This window comes from Ammospiza caudacuta, chromosome 5 (genome assembly GCF_027887145.1).
Source record: "Ammospiza caudacuta isolate bAmmCau1 chromosome 5, bAmmCau1.pri, whole genome shotgun sequence".
In the NCBI taxonomy this organism is placed as follows: Eukaryota; Metazoa; Chordata; class Aves; order Passeriformes; family Passerellidae; genus Ammospiza; species Ammospiza caudacuta.
Window position 1 is genome coordinate 34,585,293 of NC_080597.1, and position 18,452 is coordinate 34,603,744.

General features: G+C 38.4%; 1 protein-coding gene across 2 annotated transcripts in view; it reads left to right on the forward strand.

The window, feature by feature from the left end:
* The window catches only part of EEA1 (early endosome antigen 1), a 67,964-nt gene extending 51,154 nt beyond the window's left edge, over window positions 1–16,810 (forward strand). For both annotated transcript variants that reach the window (XM_058804664.1, XM_058804665.1), the window contains 7 exons: window positions 3,632–3,817; window positions 4,238–4,369; window positions 6,169–6,354; window positions 6,662–6,900; window positions 8,353–8,473; window positions 8,814–8,912; window positions 10,016–16,810. In XM_058804664.1, coding sequence (XP_058660647.1) covers window positions 3,632–3,817; window positions 4,238–4,369; window positions 6,169–6,354; window positions 6,662–6,900; window positions 8,353–8,473; window positions 8,814–8,912; window positions 10,016–10,138 — 1,086 coding nt within the window. In that variant the 3' untranslated portion in view covers window positions 10,139–16,810. The remainder of the gene's footprint in view (window positions 1–3,631; window positions 3,818–4,237; window positions 4,370–6,168; window positions 6,355–6,661; window positions 6,901–8,352; window positions 8,474–8,813; window positions 8,913–10,015) is intronic.
* Window positions 16,811–18,452: the final 1,642 nt, after the last annotated feature.

Here is an 18,452-nt window from a genome sequence, read left to right on the forward strand (position 1 = left end):
TACATGTAGTTTTTTAGTATAAAGACATAACACCACCCTGGGGGCAGGCAGAGCGCCTCAGACTGTCCTGCTGAGTGGACCTCGGCAGGGCAGGAGAAAGAATTTTATAGATAAGATACAATAACCTTGAGACCGAGAAATGAAGAGCTGTGACTCCTTCTTCAACCGTGGGGCTGGGAAAAGAGACTTTCTAACTCTTCTTGGGATCACTCTGACAAGCTAGAGATCCTGACAATAACTTGTCTTAGAAGACCTCAAAAGCAAATGCACATTCAGACAGCCTCAGAGTGAAAATGTTAATCTTGAGAGATGAATATCAAAATGCCACTGAAGAACTTTGTAGTAGAATTTCGCAGCCTATTCAAAATCAGTTGTCTGCATGATGTTTTGCCTTGGGCAAGTTACTTATTGAAAGTAGCTCATTTGACCCAGAGCTGTGTGTTTTGTGTGAAGTTTGGAACCAAAGCTGATGGGCAGACCGAGCTTTAGATTGGCCTTAATCTTCTCAGTAGGCAGTGGTAGAAGTTTCTAAAACTTGGGTGTCTTTCAGTGCAGGATTTTTAGCAGAGTTACGACCTCCCTGCAGAGCTGTTGAGTCAGCACTGTCAGGAGCCCAGCATTGTCCAGAAGAGGCATGGCCAGATCATGACCTCCTAGCGATGCTGGGTTTAAATGGAAAACCACGCTCACGTGGTGTGGCACCGTGCTGGTGGCGGGGCCGAGGGCGGTGAGAGGCTCTGGGTGCTGGGCTGGGCACGGAGCACCATCTGCCGGCGTGTGTCGGGAAAGGCGCTGCTGGCGCCCGCGGCTCCGCTCCGGCTGCGGGCGGAGGGAGCCCGGCAAGGGGATGAGCGCTCCGGGCAGCTTCGCAGCTGCGCGCCGGGTGCCCAGCGCAGCACCGAGCCATGCACCTGTGGCCAGGTGCAGCCGTGCAGCTCTGAGTCCTGCACAGGACAGGGACAAGTGTTATCATTAAAAAAAACAACAAAAAAAACAAACCAAAAAACCCCAAAACTGGAGTGGGAATGTAGTTATAATTTTATGATGCTATTTGCTGCAAATTTACTTTGGATTAAAAATGTCTCTAACAGTAACTTTCACACATGCTTTCGTCTTTGGGACTGGAAAAAGAAATAGATTTGAGTGTTTGTTAAAGCCATAGTTTTTGATAAAAAAGAATATATATAATTGAAAAAGAATACCACTAAATAATTTTTGTAGATACACACACATATTTATATAAGTATCAGGATGTGTATATTCACACTTTTTTTTTGGTGTGAGTGCAAAAAAGGCTTTTTTTATATAGAAGAGTTAATAAAAATGTACAAACTGTTATTTTTGCCTTGATTTTGACTTAGTGCGAGAATATTTTCTGTGAATCTGATCTCCTGAGCTCTGCCAAATATTCTTGAGTTTTGGCATTTGGGCTTTTTGTAGTCAGTCCTGGTTTCTTCTGTGTTTTCAAAAGAATGTTTCTTTGTCTCCAGTGTTGGCATTGCTGTCAGCATGTATTCAGTGAATGTTCTGGAACAAAATTCATACTTGCCAGAGCTTGGTTGTGTAAGTCAGGAGCCTAAGTTGCATACAGTCAGTCTAACTCTTTTCTTAGGGAATGAAGAGAGATCAGGTTAGCATCTAATTTAATGAATAATTTAATGTTGATCCTTGTGGACTGGGATCAGGGAGCACACAGACTCAGATGCTTTTTTGTGCACTTCATGTAGGTAGAATGAATCGAATCCACCACCCTGCTAGGACCATTTGTGAATCAAACTGTAATTTTAAAATATTTGTATTTATTTAAAGTGTGTACCAGTCAGCTTAGCACTTCTCTTTATTTACACAAATAAGTACTGATTGACCTCTTTTGTTCAGTACCTGTTCCTTGTCTCAGCCTCGGTGTAGACACAATGAGATGATCTGTGCAGTGCAGACACTTTGAGGTGTGGGTTGAGAGAGAAGTCACTGTCCACTTCATCAAATTTAATCATCTGGTGTTAGCAAATTTGATGTAACCACATTTTTTCTACTAGAAACAGAATTGAATGAAAGTTGTGGCTTTACTATGTTTCTTTCTAAAACTTCAGATACTGTTGAAGATGTTATATGATGATGCTAGAATTCCTATCCTCCCTCAGTGTTAGGAAGACAATGGTATTCCACTGTACACAGGGTGAGATAATTTTGCTTTCTGAAATACCAACCCTGATACCTTGAAACTGCAGAAGCATGTCGTATTTTTTTTACAAAAAAATTCTGAGTCAACACCTTTCAAAGTATTAAGTAGTAAATTCTAATAGCTCAGAAAACAAGTGAAGTAATTTGCCTGAAAGTTGATTTTAAAGCTGGTGTGAGCTTTTTAAGAGTCATGGGGATTCTTGAAAATGCTGTTGAATCAGCAGTGTTCTGTCACTGCTGTTTCAAATTAAATCTGACTCTACAAGCAAAATACTTTAGATATTACAAAGGAGGGTCATGAGGCATCAGAAATGAATTAGCTTTTAAATCAATATGGGAGTGACTAAAGCATATGCATAATTGAATTAAGTGAAAATTCTGCTTATAGTTCCTCTTAAAACCACTAACCTTCAACAAGAGGTTTGATTAATATTTAAGCAAGAACTTCAAAAAGAATTGAGTTTTTTTTGGAAGAATTTAAATCCTTACTGTTGCACTGAAGGCAATAAACTTATTAGTAATAATAAATCTCGGCTCATTTTCTGTATCATAGCATCAAAAGTTTCCATAAAATGCCAATATTTTGGAGAAGTGGAGGATGAGTTTGTTTAGTTGTTTTTTTCCTTGTTGGTTTCAAGTGGAACTAGTCTTTAGCTAAGCTAGAAGGTTTAAAAACTGAAAAAGACCTCCCAAAGTTAGACTTTGTTGTGGGCAAACAGAATGAGCTTGGCTTTGGGTCCAAGTTTTGTATTGTTTCTTGGGATTTTGTGACCTGTTTCAGAGAGATAAATCCAAGTTCTTTTTCTAGCTAATGGTGAGAATTAGAAGCAAATAAAGTATCATCTCTGGATTTTGAATGAAAGTTTAAACTTATTGTTTACAATGCTTATGCAGCAGAAACTGTGAAACATTTTATCCGGATATTAGCATTTTTATCCTATATATTTTACTCCAGAATTTTTAAAAATTTTACAGTTGACCTAGTGCTAACTTTATGAAGTCATTGGTGGCAAATAGCATTGAATAATTTTTGAAATCTTCAAAGTATAGCTTCACTGCTTCTTAAGTAACAGCTATCTAGAGTTATAGAACAGTTGATTTGCCTAGATAATAAAATTAATTTATGTGAGCAAATTCAAGTGTATTCTCTTTATTGCAGTCACTTTTTGTTCTTTGCCCTTCTGCATGTTATCACCTTTTGTCTGTGCAAGGATGCAGGCTGGAATACGTACAGTAAGTTTTTGTTCCTGTAAATTAAGCTGGCATAGTTTCTTTTTGCTTTGGGTAACCTTGTAAACTGGAAGTTTCTGTAATTATGCTCTGTTGACATTTGAAGCTAAATGTTGCACACCAGGTAGCAGTTTTTCTACTTGGAAAATGTTTAAGTGGCTGTTTAGTATCTGTAATTTTTATATTGATGGATAACTTGCAGAACTCTCTTTGTGATTAGTCCACAGAAGAAAAACTTGCTCTAGCTCAAGAAGAATTAGTTTCCAGCAGGAATCGAATTGCTAGCAGTAATCAACAAATTCAGGAGCTGAAGAAAGCTCAGTCTGCACTGGAGCAGGATGCATCAAAGAAAGAACAGCAGCTGGGTGAGAAGACCAAAATGCTGCAAGATCTTCAGAATGACAGGGTAAATGCCTCTGCCTTTTGAAATATCCACACAGGAGATATCACATCCACCCCATGCAGGCACCCTTTATTATTTTCTGATTTGAGAGCATAACACTGTTGTAGTGCATAGCAATACCAGTTTTACTGAACCTCTGGTGAAAAGAGACAGTTGTACTGAATTCGGTTCAGAATATGCTTTCATTTTTCTAGACAGGTTTGTGTCTAGACCGGTGGGAAAACATTATTAGTTTTAAATCTAAAACTGGAATCATGCTGCTAATTGCATTACAAACTATGGATAGATATATGGCAGTTGTTTCTCCTTAGTTACAAAGTCACCAAATAGTTTTTGGGCCCTGAATGTTTTTTGTTTGGTTGGGTTTTTTATTTTGTGAGTTTGGAAGAGGTAACTTTTCTTGCACTTCTATTTCTCTTCAAGATTTTGAAAGAAAAAGATTTGGCTAATGAAAAATGTAAAACGGCAGAGCTCCAGGAAATAAGGAGCAGACTTGAAAAAGAAAGTGCCAAGCTGGGTGAAGAGCTTAAAGCCTGCAAGCAAGAATTTGAGAAGGTACCTTGAGACAAGCTAAGTCTTCTTCATATGTTTGGTTATGTGATGAGAAATATGTGTCTACTCAGTAGATGTTTTCTGGAATGGCTTTGCAAAGATGGTTACTGTAAATATTGGTAGTACAGGTATGGGAACCAAAGCGCAGATTTTATTGAGCTCCCTCAGCAATGATGTCTTGGTTGGTGATGATTCTTGAGCCCCAGGGCCTAGTGAGCCAGGTGGGCTGCATAACTTGTCTTAGCTTCAGGATGGGTTGTATGTCCTGGCTTTTCTTCAGTTCCACTGTAAATTCACTCTGCATACCCCTGCTTGACTATTCTGAAATGAAAAGTGGTCCAGAAGAATCACAAGGGTGAAGTTTTCCACATATTCTAGGCACATCTGGGACTTCTCAAGGATGCATGGTAGAGATGAAATTCTCTTACTGTTGTTTCTTAAAATGTCTTAAAAAGTTACAGTTGGGGAAGCCTCAAAAAAGGCAAATGTCAGGAGCTTCATAAAAGACTAACTCTCTTCCAAAATCATAACAATCAGTTGAGCTCTCTAAAGGTTAAAGGTTGAGAGGATTTAATGAAATAATTTTTAGTCTTCAGTGAAACTAACTGTTTCATGCCACACTCTACATATTCTGTTTTTTTAGTCCCTGTAAAAGCTAAAATTCCTAAAAGGCTGCAGTTTGTGTTTTCCATAAGCAGTTATATTTGCATCTGTTAAGCACACTTAGTTTAAATTATTGCACAAGTATAAATACAGGTACAATTCCCTATACATTAATAAAACTAAAAGAAAATAACATGATTGCTTACAGCCTTCAGATGTTCTTATGTTCTCCATTGTTTAGAAAATGGTCTGTAATTTTTAGGTATAAGTCTGTACTTTGTTTCTCTTGAGCACTCTGTGCTTGGGGAAAGGTTTTCTAATTCTTGTTGTTCCTACAATCTCTATTCTAAAGAATAAAATTTATGAAGATGTAGAAGGTGTGCACACCAGTATCAGCTTAATAGTAATGTCTTCATTTCCCTACAAGCAATCAGACTTAGTTAGACTTAATTTAAGTCTCCTAAAGACTTAAATTCTGTTTCCCATCTCCTAGCAAGGAATAGATTTATATGTAGGGCATCCACTTGTTCTGAGGATATGTTCTTTTCACTGTCCTTGGTTTGGTTTTAACTCATATTGTGAATTTTGATTTATGGAAAATGGTCCACCCCTATTAGTTTGTCAGAACCTGTATCCTTGACTGTGTAAATTTAAGGAAAATTATTCCTGTTAATTAAATGAACTGTTCTACTTGAGTTCAATTACAGAAGAACAAGTAAAGCAATTATTTACATCATCCCATTTGCTTAAAACAGAGTAATTTTTTTATACACTGAGGACTAATAGAAACTAACTTTCTTCCATCAGCATTCAGTTTTACATTGTCATTATAAAGTTTTTAACCTCATTATTGCAAACAGAGAACAATGTGAAGTAAATTTTAGAGCTGTACCTAAAAAATGACAATGAATGCATCTTTTCAAGGAGTGGTAGAAAACAATTCAACAGATTTCCTCTCTACTTTAGTATAAACATATATTAAAATTATTTTTAGAATTGAATGTTGATCGTAATATAAGTTAAAAATCTTTGATCATGAAAATCATTGATACTTTACTCTATAAAATCATCCTTTCTTGTAGTGATAAAACTAAAAATTATCACTGTCCTCTCCTAGGAAAGAATTACAGTAATTTTAATTTAAATCGATTTACACTTTCAGAGTTGCTGCTTTAACTTTGAATTCTGTATCCTAACAGGAGGTGACAAATCTCAAGGATGGAAACCAGCTATTGATTCAACAGAAATTAGAACTGCAGGGCAAAATAGATAATGTAAATTCAACTCTGGAACAGGAGAAACAAAAACATCAAGCTGTCAAAGATCAGCTGAAAAAGAGAGAAGAGGAGCTGAAGAAAGAATGTGCTGAAATTGAAGCCAAACTGGTTAGTATGTTAGAGAGAATGAGACTGCTATTTTATGAACATGCCTTTGGATTTTTCCAGAGACAGAAAGGATGCAATGGGTTGACTTTAATGTCACTTTACGGGAGCTTTTAAATGACAAGATAAAAAAATCTGTGAGGCATTTATTGGTGTAGGAAAATTCAGTGGGGTGACAGCCTTGTCTAGTAGAGTATCTTAATTAAAAGTAGTGATTCTATTACAGTAAGATTCTTTGGCTCAATTAAATGTAGGGAATAGGGAAAGAATGCTTGGAAGCTTGTTTTTAATTTTCCCATTGTTTTTATAGCACACAGAGAAAAAAGACAAAGAAGAAGAAAAACGGAAACATAATGAAAAAGAGACCAAGCTCACCATGCAGGTGACAGCCCTGAATGAAAACCTGGCTACCATGAAGAAAGAGTGGCAAAGCAGTCAAAGACGAGTGAGCGAGCTGGAGAAGCAGACAGATGATTTACGTGGGGACAATGCTGTCCTGGAAGCAACAGTCCAGAATAATCAGGATGAGAGAAGAGCATTGCTGGAGAGGTAAGCTGTGGTCATGACTAAGGAAGTGTAGTTTGAGAAATTAAATGAACTGAGGGTGAAAACTTGTTTGAGTTGATTTGGGATTCTGTATTCATGCTTTATTTAAATCTGTATTTGCTCTTAGTGCCTGGGCTGTGGGTGCAGTTTCCAGGGTGCAACTCTCTTGTCATCTCTGCCAAAGCACAGCAAGAGGTTTTGGGAACCAACTGTGCTCTTTGTGATCATTCTGTAGAAAACAGGGCGGGCTTATCAGGATCTTTACTAATTACCAAAGCTACAGCTCTGTGCTTGCTCTCAAAGATTTATGTCGGTCTGTAAAACCCTTCTAAATCCACTGGGCTTCTCTGAGATTTCAGGTGTATAGGCTGTAGCTTCTCATCTGTTGTGTCAACCTTGTGGGGCCTGGCAGAGAGAACTTCTCTTACCTGAGCTAACTGTCCTTCTCCATCACTGTGAGGTTCCCATGCCTTGATTCAGTTTGGATACATGTACAAGTCATCCAGAAGCCTGGAAGAGACCCCTTAAGTAACACAGAATTTGCATAGGAACTCCCAGGTGTGCCCACTACTCTGTGTTAGGAGACTGAGTGTAATTGGATTAGATAGGCTAAAGTTCACAAAGGAGGCATTTTCTTCCTCCTGAAAAGCTACAGTTTTATTTTCTCCCATCCTGCTGTTGTCTCTACAACATATTTAAGTCTAAGGTAAGCAGGGTGCTTTTCCTTCAGACAGCAGGAGGCCTTGCAAGGCAGCAGGAGCTACTTGAATGCAGTGATTTCCAGGGTAGAAGAAACACCTGTGAGACAGGAAGCTTTCTTTGTCCTTTTTTCCTGACATGTTTGGTGAAGGCAGAGGGGAAAACTTTTGTCAGTACTGTCAGTCTTGGTGGTTTGACTTTTGAGCAGTAAACCTTGGAAAAGGATGGGATCAATTCAAGTGAGATCCTCTTTCTTTGGCAGTCCCTTGCTGTACTGTGTTGAACTCATCCTGTAGCTGTTTACAGCTTGGCAGAAAAACACCCTTTGAAATTTGGCTTTGAGCAGCTAACTGAGTTTCAGCTGATGGGAGGTGGCCTTGGTAGAAGAAAAAGTTTTCTTTTCTGCCCTGTTGCCTGACCTGATCTGCAGCAGCTGGTTTGGGAGAGTGTCCCATTGCACAGGGGTGTTTATCAGGGCTTGCTGTTGAGAGACTGCCTTCAGCACTGTCCCTGCCTTGGGGTGTAACTCCAGGTATTGATAAGCTGCAGATACTTAGGAGCAATGCCAGTATAATCTTTAACTGGTTGTTACAACAGAATGTTTTCCTAGTTAAGGCATCCAAGAACTTTTCAGAGTAAGGATTTTTTTGGCTGGATTTTATGTGGGTAAGTTCTCAGACTGACAACTGGCTCAAAGGACACACAGTGTACGTTGTCTTAAATGCTTTCAGCTGACTGTTTATTATTTTGCCTCAGGTGTATAAAAAGTGAGGGAGAAATTGAAAAGCTTCAGGCCAAACTTGTAGAAATGAAGAAAAAGTTGGACAATACAACGGCTGCAATGCAGGAACTTGGCCGAGAAAACCAGTCATTGCAGGTATAATTTGATTTGAAGCTATAAAACCTGTTGATTCTCTGTTTTGGACCTTAGGAGAATTTCAGATTTGTGTCAGTTTGGTGATGGGTTGCCTTTCTAAAGTGAATTAAGGTGTTATGTTCGTGGTGTGTGAGGGTCTGTCTGTGTGTTATTAAATCTGCTTATAGTTTTGAAGCTTAGAAGGTTTCCTCTCTGAATGGCCATAAGCCCTGAGTATCGTGACATAATTGGTGCTTTTATTTTGCAATAGGTAGTGCATGCTGTGGAAATAGAGGGTATTAGAGAGAATAGACATGCAATTTTTAAAAAAGCCTGATTTTTTTTTACATCTTCTGTATAGATCAAACACACACAAGCTCTCAACAGGAAGTGGGCAGAAGACAATGAGGTACAGAATTGTATGGCCTGTGGAAAAGGCTTTTCGGTGACAGTAAGAAGGGTAGGTGTGTTCTACTCTGTGGCTATGGTGTTTTTCTATTTGTATTGTTTCCAAACTCTTGGATTGGATACAGCCTTCAGAAAATGGCCTGAATCGTACTGTGATTCTCAAGACATCTCAGAATACAGTTATTGTTTGAAGTGCCTTAACATATTAAAAATAATGGCTGTGGAGCTTGCTTTATTCATGATTCTTTTTCCATTTTAGCAGCATCAGTTTATAAACAGAGTTAAAATGCTTCAATTCCCAAAGCAAGCAGGCAAAATTACTGTTGTAAGCATATTTACAGAAAATATATTTATAACTGATCTGAACTAGATTTATGGATATATGGACATATATATATATCTCCATATATCCATATGGATATATAGATTTATGGGTATAAAAAGAATGTAATTTGGTTGAAATTAGATATGTGCGAAAATATGAGGCATCACTATGATCTGGTGCTTTGTGACTATACATTTGTAAACATGGAGCAGAAGAAACAAATGGATGTGTTTTAGGTCTGGAATCAGACCTTGCTTGAAAAACTGCTGTGGTCAGCTAAGATGTTATCATCAATTGACAGGGTCTGCCATTCATCCAGAGATGAGCACCCCTCCAACAAGTGGCTTGGCAATGAAGTAGATGAGGGATATTTGTGAGGTTCATTTTTGCAGAGCTTCCTGATATAGTCTTAGGTGACTCCCCCTGGCCTGCACTATTTTGGTGATGTTCTTTGGGTAGTCTTTGAACAGAGACTGCTGGATCCTTTGATTCAAAGATACTTCTCAATATGAAAGCAGGTAATTACGTATAAGAAGATGGTATTTCATGTGACCAGAACAAGCTCAAGAGAACAAATTCAAGAGGAGGATGAACTATTTTCTATTTTCTGAAACTGAGATATTCTCTTGACTCAGTGAAGCACTTCTGAATGTTTTAATCATATACCCTTTAGAAAGGATTTACTGAAATTACCTTCTCTCTGCTATGTGACTCCCAATTAAAAATTAAGAGTAAGTTTTGAAACATGGGAGTTGACTTGACATGATAGTGGTCTCTATTAGTAATCACTGCCACTGATATTCAGCATGTATGTTTCTTCTCTTTTGCAGCATCACTGTAGACAGTGTGGAAATATCTTTTGTGCTGAGTGCTCAGCAAAGAATGCCTTAACTCCTTCTTCCAAGAAGCCTGTCCGAGTCTGCGACACTTGCTTTAATGACTTGCAAGGATAACTGGCTATCGTGAGTGACAAAGAAATGTTACACTAAAATTTAATATTTCTGTTGATGCACTTCATTCAGCACTCAGACTACTATTCAGTTTGGACAATGATTGTAACACTTGGCAAAATCTAGTATATTTTAAAATGTTTATTGATACCAAGCAAAACTATTGTATTTTTTCGTGAGACATGGGCTCAGATCATTCATAGCTTACTGACATTCATCATGGAAAGAGCTTTTATGTCTAGATTAGAAATATCCAGTTATTTGTAAATAAAGTTTAAACAGAGGAGTAACAATGTATTTTTTTATCTTTTATTTTTTTGTTCAAGAGAAACAGCATTTATGTGATATTGGAATTTATTCTTGTTTCCTTCAAAGAAAAAGGAAGATGCAAAAACTTGTGAGGATTTTATGTATCAAATGTTGCTGTAAAAACATAACTAATTGTTGCATTTGATTGTGTATCTGATGGTCTTTATAACCCCCTGTGATTTGTTTTTTTTTTCTCTCTCTGGTTCTTGTTTTTCTTTCTGAAGTTTGAACTCCACAATGAGGGTAATGGCTGGACTCAACTTCAACTCAGTTTATTTGCCCACTTGTATTATCAGCACCCAAGTCCTTATCTAATACAGCACTTGGGTGCTGGAACACCTTTACACATGCTCTATTGCATAGTTGGTGCGTGAGTGCATCTGTCTTTCTGAGAGAGTTATGTGTGAACAAGTGATGAGACAAAGTTTATCTGGCATTGTAGCAATATTATATAATGCATTACAATATTTCCCATAGTGATTGATTTCACTTTTACAAATTTGGTTGACACATTTTAATATTCAAGAAACTCTTACATCATGTTTTTTTGCATTAAAAAGCAAACAAACAATGCTGGTAGAAGCCTGTAGCACATCTCTGCCCCTGCCCATACCCTGGAAGCATTGAGAGATCACTGATGTTCTAAGGGACATCCAGACCTTCCAAGCCAGGCATCCAGCTGAGAAAAAGTATTTTTTGAGACAGCTGTAGTTTTTCTGGCCTTTTATTCTGTCCCTTCCTCAGCTTTTGGTGGAAGAAATTGAACTCCTGTAACACCTAACAAACCTCACTTTTCCATTACTCCATTTGACCCCCATTACCAGAGGCTCTGAAGTGTTATGTTAGTTGTGTGATTTAGTCTGCTTAGAATGGAAAACTGGCTTTGTTATAAGCCAAATAGTTCTAACAAAGAGGCCAACATGTATGACAATTAATATTTATTCATGCTTTCTGTACTGGGAACAGAAGTTTCTTGTACAGTTTGTGCAGGCTCCATACTTCTTTTTTGTTGTGATTTTGTTTGCACCTCTTCATTTTTGCTTGCCTGTCTCTAATTTTTCCTCCCTTTGTGTCTGGTATTTCAAAACCCTTAAGATTATATTTTCTAAGCAGGGGTTATGCCTTCCAATATTTAGGAATTTTTTTTTTTGTCTTAAATACCCTAATAAATTCTCTACCCCTCAAATGCTTCAGTATCTTACCAATTTTTGCCAGCTGTTCAGAGAAAAAAGTTGTGTCCTGAATTCCTCTACTTCTTTTCTGAGGCAAGGAATCGAATTCTGTCACAATGATGGTAGCTTAGTCATCATTAGGAAGATTTGTTTGTTTTTATCTAGTTACAGCTCTATATGTGAATGAAGAAGTGTCTTCTTTATAAAAAATGTCTTGATTAACTGTCAAGTGAGGAAACTTTGTCCTTCTACTCCAGAAGTAGTGATCTATATGTTTCATATCCTCTTTCAACTTACCCAGCAAGTTCTACATTTGCACTGTCAAGGAGTTTTGTTAAAATTCAGTTCTTATTTCCCAGAAGCCAGCTGAATTATGTGACTTGTTCTTGTCATAGTAAAAGGATTTGGGTTGCCTCTATGGTTCATACAAAACACTGACCTGCTTTTCTGGTTTGACTTGAGTTGCTTGCTCAAAAAAGAAAAACAAACTACTGCAACAATTCCATATGAATAGAGCCTCTGGACTCCCTGTTTCTCCTCATCAGTATAACTGTTAGGCATAAGAATCTTTTGAATAGAAAATATGAACAGAATCTCTGCCTCTGGGAATTTTTTTCTATTTATTTGTTTACTGAGAGAAACAAAAAAATTTGCTTTATAGTCTTTCTTTGTCTGGCTTCAGAAATGTGGGAAAAGTAGAGATGTGACGGTTGTGCTCCAGCCTAGATGCGTTCTGCCCTTTTGTGTAACACACAACAGCCTTGTGCTGTTCTTTGGGTGAAGGACAGCCACACAGAACAGGAGGGATTTTGAGCAGGAAGGAAGAAACTTCCCACAGCTGCCTGAGATTAAAACACATGAGGCAGAGGAAAATGGGGATCTTTGAGTGGAACTTGGAAAGTGTTTAGAAGATTCAGTTGTGTTTAGGCATTTTGCTTTTGATTGGGAACATATGAAAGCTCAGGAGTGACTTCTGCAATGGTAGAAGCTCTGGAAGGAAGCTCTAGAAGCTCTCTTAATTCAGCCTTTTGGGATGTCATTGTATAAAGACAAGCAGAGTCACCTTTCTCAGCAGGCTGCTGAAGCAGTGCGGTTGGTTGACTGCAGATCACACCTTGAAGTGGAGCTCTTCAGCTTCAGGGGCAAAACCAGCTTGATTTTTGAAAGTTGCTTTTTGCTGCCTAGTTTATATAAGCAGCTTTTAGAGGGGATGGAAATGCTTTTTGAATGCACATTTGTAGAAAGAAGTATTGTTAAAATCTGGAGGAGCAGTGGGGTAGAAACTTTCATGTTCGAGCTTTGATTCTGCAGCAATAGATCATGATTTCTACAGCTTTTCACTGTGAAAAGTGAATTTATGACTCCATGGCTGAGTATCATGCTCCTTGTTTTGTACTTGTAACTCTTAGTGCTGGTCTGTATTTGTTGACAAGTTGATGGTAGACTGACTGTATAATACTTGGCTTCACTGCCAGGTTGGAATCTGTGTTCAAGCTCAAGAAAATATTCCATAATAAGGGAAACTGGAAGGTGAAAAGTTGTGTATTTACAAATATGCTTGCAGAATCTGACTGTTTTGATGGGCATGTTTCAGTAGGAATGTGGGCTTTTTCTTCCACTGCCTTCTAAGTAACTGGAAAACCAAGTAAAAAGTAAAAAGCTTGGTGACTATTACCACAGTAAAAAAAAGGATTCCAGGCAAAACAGTTTAATTCACTGATTTTTCAGACTTCAGACACAGAAACAGAGGGGAAAAATAATAAAAAGGCAGAAGAGACAGACTCTTGGAACTGTAGAATGCATAGTTATGTGTTTTTACAGCTTCTAGCAATAGGCAGAATGCTCTGATTCCCTGAGGAGCGGCCATTTTAGAGGAAGAGGTGAAAATGATGGCAAAACCAGCACTCAAACCAGTAGGTTTGTGGGATCCTCAAGCAGCTTTTGATTGCTACTCATTACTGTGGCATCAGGAATGGGACAGTGAAGTGTGGGCTTTGTTCTTGAAACTGTGCCATCTGCAGGATACTCCATCCACATTCAGAATTGCTGCAGGGGCAGAATGTGAGAGACCAGCTGCTTCATGGGCAGAGATAAGCTACAGAAGCTTTTGTAAATGTGTAAAGGATGGTCTTACTAAGGGTGGGGAGAAGTTCTTTTAACTTCCTGGAGACAACACCTCTCTTCCCAGTCAAAGACTCACAGTCCCTTGGATTTTTGCCCCACAAATGCCAAATCCTGCTGTTCCACTCTGGCCTCATGCCAGCAGTACATCATACTGGAGACAGGTAGCGTTGCAGAGGTCAGTGGCAGGCTTTTGATATTAGCTGGCTTTCCTTCACTGTTATTTATTTCTTCTCCCCACGTACTCCCTCATGTAATCTTCCCCCTTCTGCAAATGTTGAATGAAGAGGATAAAAGTAATGAGTCACAGTAGGAACAGTTGCTGTCTGGAGATGAAGAGACAAAAGGAATTTTCTGCTGCAGCTTCCAACAGAGGCAAGAGGTTTAGAGGGATCTCAGTTTTCAGCTGGCTTCACTCTCTGGCACAAATGTCCACGACTGTAGGGTGAAATGTGGGTTTTTGCCTCTGTTTTTGGAAGGTGTCAAGTAACCAAGTTGCCATGGAGTGTGGAGCACAAGGTACACAAGAACAATGAATAACTACTTTTGTTGGCTTTGGGACCATTAGGGTTGTTTGTGAACCCTCACTGGAAAAGCTTTCTTATTAGTGAAGCAAGAAGGGATTTGGGAGCAGAAGCATGGAGTAACCTCTCTGTGTTTGTATTACATGAGCCAGAACAATTGAGCTTCTCATGCTAGATGTAAGAAAAGTGACATTCATAAAGGAACCTGAAAAACTCAACTGCTTTTCTGGATTATTGTCAGTTCACCATGGAGTGGAAACAAATGCTTGTTGCAAAACTTAAAAATTTTATGGCCAGTACTCAGTGATGGACAGAAAAATATTGGACCTGAAGTTCAAATAGATTCTAAACTATACCAAGAAGAATGATATCATGATTTGAGTATGTAGAAACTGATAAATTATTCTTCCAGGTACCACCTCTGCTGCTCTCATATTGTCAGAGACCTAGGAAACAACACTGTCATTTGCACTCTGCACTTTTTGCTGTCTAAGAGAATCTGTAATAAGTGGAATGGCATCATGTGCATGGCATGTGTTAGCTGTAGTCATTGGACAGCAGGTTTATAATCAGCTGGATTTTTCACTGTATACATTTGGCCCTAAGGAGAACTGCACTCACAGTTCCTTTTACCAAAAACACATCATCTGAGAGCACATATAAGAAAAACCTTGTTAGTCACACATGTCTTTGTGGAACTTAATTTTAAGATTATAAAGTGAAAAAAAAAAAAGAATTTTACATATTTTCAAGGATCTTGCCAGTTGTCTGTTTCTTTGGTTTTGAAGTCTTGACCTCAGCATCCATTTTAGAATGAGTTTAAAACTATTGTCCAACATAGGCACTCCAAAAGGACTAATTGATGTACTTTTCAAAACCAGCTATAATTGCATGTAAGTCCTGCCATTGAAATTTGGTTTTGTGGTATTTTTTTCTGTTTCTTTTTAAATGGACACTGAATAAAAAGTTTGCATGTTTAGAGAGAATATTAGATACCACTTAAGTTCCCAATAATGAAGTGTGTAGGTAGTAGGTTATGTAATAAACTCTGCGTATTGTCTGTAGCTCCCCACATACTACACACTCACTATGCAGTGGATAGAGAAGTGTCTGTGCGTTTAAAGACTGATGAAGCCCTGCTACCCCTTTGGATCAATGTTGTATGAAAGCAGGAGCCTGGAAGGCACATTTTCCAATTTTCCCTCCCCCTGTGATGGAAACTTAAAACTAAAACCAAATTTGTCTGTATTTTGTGCTTTTTTTTTTGGGTAAAGAGGGCTGGGAAAGGATGTTCATTGTTAAATGTCAACAGGTCAGTGCTGGCAGGTCCAGGCCACTGCTGTTGGCTTCATGGCAAAGTCCTCCGTTGTACCACGCTGGAGCTTGATTCCTGGCACAAAAAGGATGTTTGAAAGAGCATCTCGCTGGGTTAGCAAATACCAGAACTTTTTATAGTAATATGTCCAAAATGCTGCTTGTATAGAAATAGTCACTTTTGTAAGAAAAGAAAAAAAAACACAAAAAAAGTCACACCACACCCCCCCCATTTGATGCCATCACATAAGATTTAATTTAAGCTACCTCTCAATGTGAAATTCAAACATTAGGTAAGTTTAATAAGGTTTTCTCATGGTCATGTTATGTAAAAGTTATAGTGAATGCCAAAATTGCAAAAGTTTATTACCAAAAAGGAAAATAGTTAACTTTTTTTTTTTTTTAATGTGTATTTGAAATAATCCAACACTTTCAAGTTATTGTGAATTCTCTTAAATTCTTTTAACTTCTGTAGTTTCAACCTTGCAAACTCTAGCTGCTGGACAGGAAATAAATTACATCCACAAGCTTTCATAATTAAGGTCTGCTGGGTAAAACCAATTTTGTGTGGAGCTTTGTTGTTTGGTTACAGATAGCCTCAGTCACCAAATGTACCATTCACTCGGTCGTGGTTTTTTCCTTCAGTACTCGAGATATGAACTTGATGAATGGAGTTCTGTAATGGATGCGTGCCACAAATTACATGGTCTCATTTGCCTCTTTTCTGACTTTTAATGATCAGTTTATTATTGCAGATGTGAATATTGTTCATACAGCTTAATTTCTGTATAATTGTATAAAATATAAATGGAAAAAAATATAAGTTTTTACTTGATATTTAGAAGTAATGTATTATAAAAGACTTATGTTGCAGTTTTACTTACAGAGTACTGTACTTCTAAACTGGATCATACCATCTTGGTAGGTGTAGATAGATTTTTTGCATGGGTCTGTTTTGGTTTTATTTCTTTTTAATTGAAGTTTTATTCTCTAAGTTCTGCTTTCAGTGTTTGTGTTTACTACTTGTGATCATGTAGTTGTGCCTTATATTGTGAAAGAATTTAGTCCAGTGCGCACTGTAATTCTTAAACTCTGTGATCTGGAAGGTGGCTGTGGATTTGAATGGGAAGGTGACACCCATGCATCAAAGGGTTCTGTATAAACTATGATGAATTGTTGCTGAAATGTCATTTTTCTTTTCTAATATGTTAAAGGAATGACTATTAATAATAATAAAAAAATTAGACCTTTCTAATAGACCAGGTTATATCATTCAAAACTACCTTGCTCTGTTTCAGACAGCAAAGATGCATTGAAATGGTGGATATATAGTTTTACAACTATAGATGTACTGTTCTTGTAGATGAACTGTTCTTACACACATGTAAGAGCAAGCTAAATGTTCCAGTTTCTTAGAGTTACAGGGAGCTGAAGCAAAGGCTTTGACATTCCTGAGAACACAGTAATAATGACTGTTTTTTAAATCTGTTCTTTTCACAGGTTAAATTTAGAGTAGTCTTTTCATTCCCAATAGCTGTGCAAGGCTGTTGAGTATCCCACATTTGGTGGAAGTCCTTCTGTCGCTGACTGTGTTCTGACATCACAGTTGATGCAGCTGGACAATTGGCATAACTGGAAAACTCAAAAAGTGGCACTTGTTTTATTTTTTAGACCAATGAAGGTCTCACTTGTGAAATGGAGAGCTCTTTCAGGGTGGAACTGTGTTGCAGAGAGAAGCCAGATGGTTAATGTGGGAGATCAGTCCTGAGCCACTAATGAATTATGGAGGCACAACCAAACAACCCATGTTTGGCTATTGAAGCAGGGGCTCTGTGTGGATATGGAGAAAGATGGACAAGAGAGGTTTCCTCTGAAATTGGGTTTGAATTGGGAAGTCAATTTCTCCCTCAGCTCCTTCCTGAGGTATGTTTCCCTTGACACCACAGAAGAGCCTCTTGAACTTGCATCTCCAGGAAGACAAGCCTGTGTGTAAATACTGCCTTCCCCTGGGCTCTCCTCCTTGGAGACATGCTGGCCAGGAATGACTGCTTGTCTGCTAAACTGAGTAGACCTGGCTAAAGGTTGTTTTGATAAAAAGTATCCAAAGTGAAATACCCTCTCCCTTCTGCCAAGCACATAAAGCACACACCTTAGTCTGTCAGGTGTGGCTCCTCTGGGCTTGAAATACCTTTGTCCTGTCAGCACTGGTTTCAGGATGCTCTGAGGTTCTGGTAAGCCTTTGGTGTGATGCAGTGTGCAGCTGAGCTTGGGATCAGGAGATGGAGAACAGCTGTGTCAGCGAAGTTGTGGCAAGGCATTGGCAGCCTGTGTAATGCCCTGGTGCAGATCTGTCTGCACTCTGCTGTGCCCTCCTGCTTCACACATCCCACCCTTGGCATGGAACCTAATGGCTGTTCCTTTGCCAGGAAGGAAAAACTTGCCCATGATAGACACAGGGGAAGAGCAGGAATTTGTGTATCACAGTGGCCAGGCTGTATCTGGAGAGCACTGGACCAGGTAAGTGCATACATATGTATACATATATCCACACACTCAGTATTAATGCAAAAACCATCTTGGGATATTACAGGTTACTGGGTAGAGACACATAAATATCAGAAGCTATGGCTACACAATTCTAATTTAATGAAATTTATTAAAACAGTTTGAATGATGCAATAACCCTTCTAAACTTCTCTGGTGAATGAATTGTCCTTACCAACATAGGGGTTTTTTCCCTGTTATGCTTTCTAGGAAATGACAAGCTCTATTAAAACTTCCTTGGGTGGCAAGAACCTTCGCTAGGTGAAGCAAGGAGCATCCAGGAGTGACATATTTGTTGCATGGCTCATTCCTCTCCTCCAATTTATTCCTACA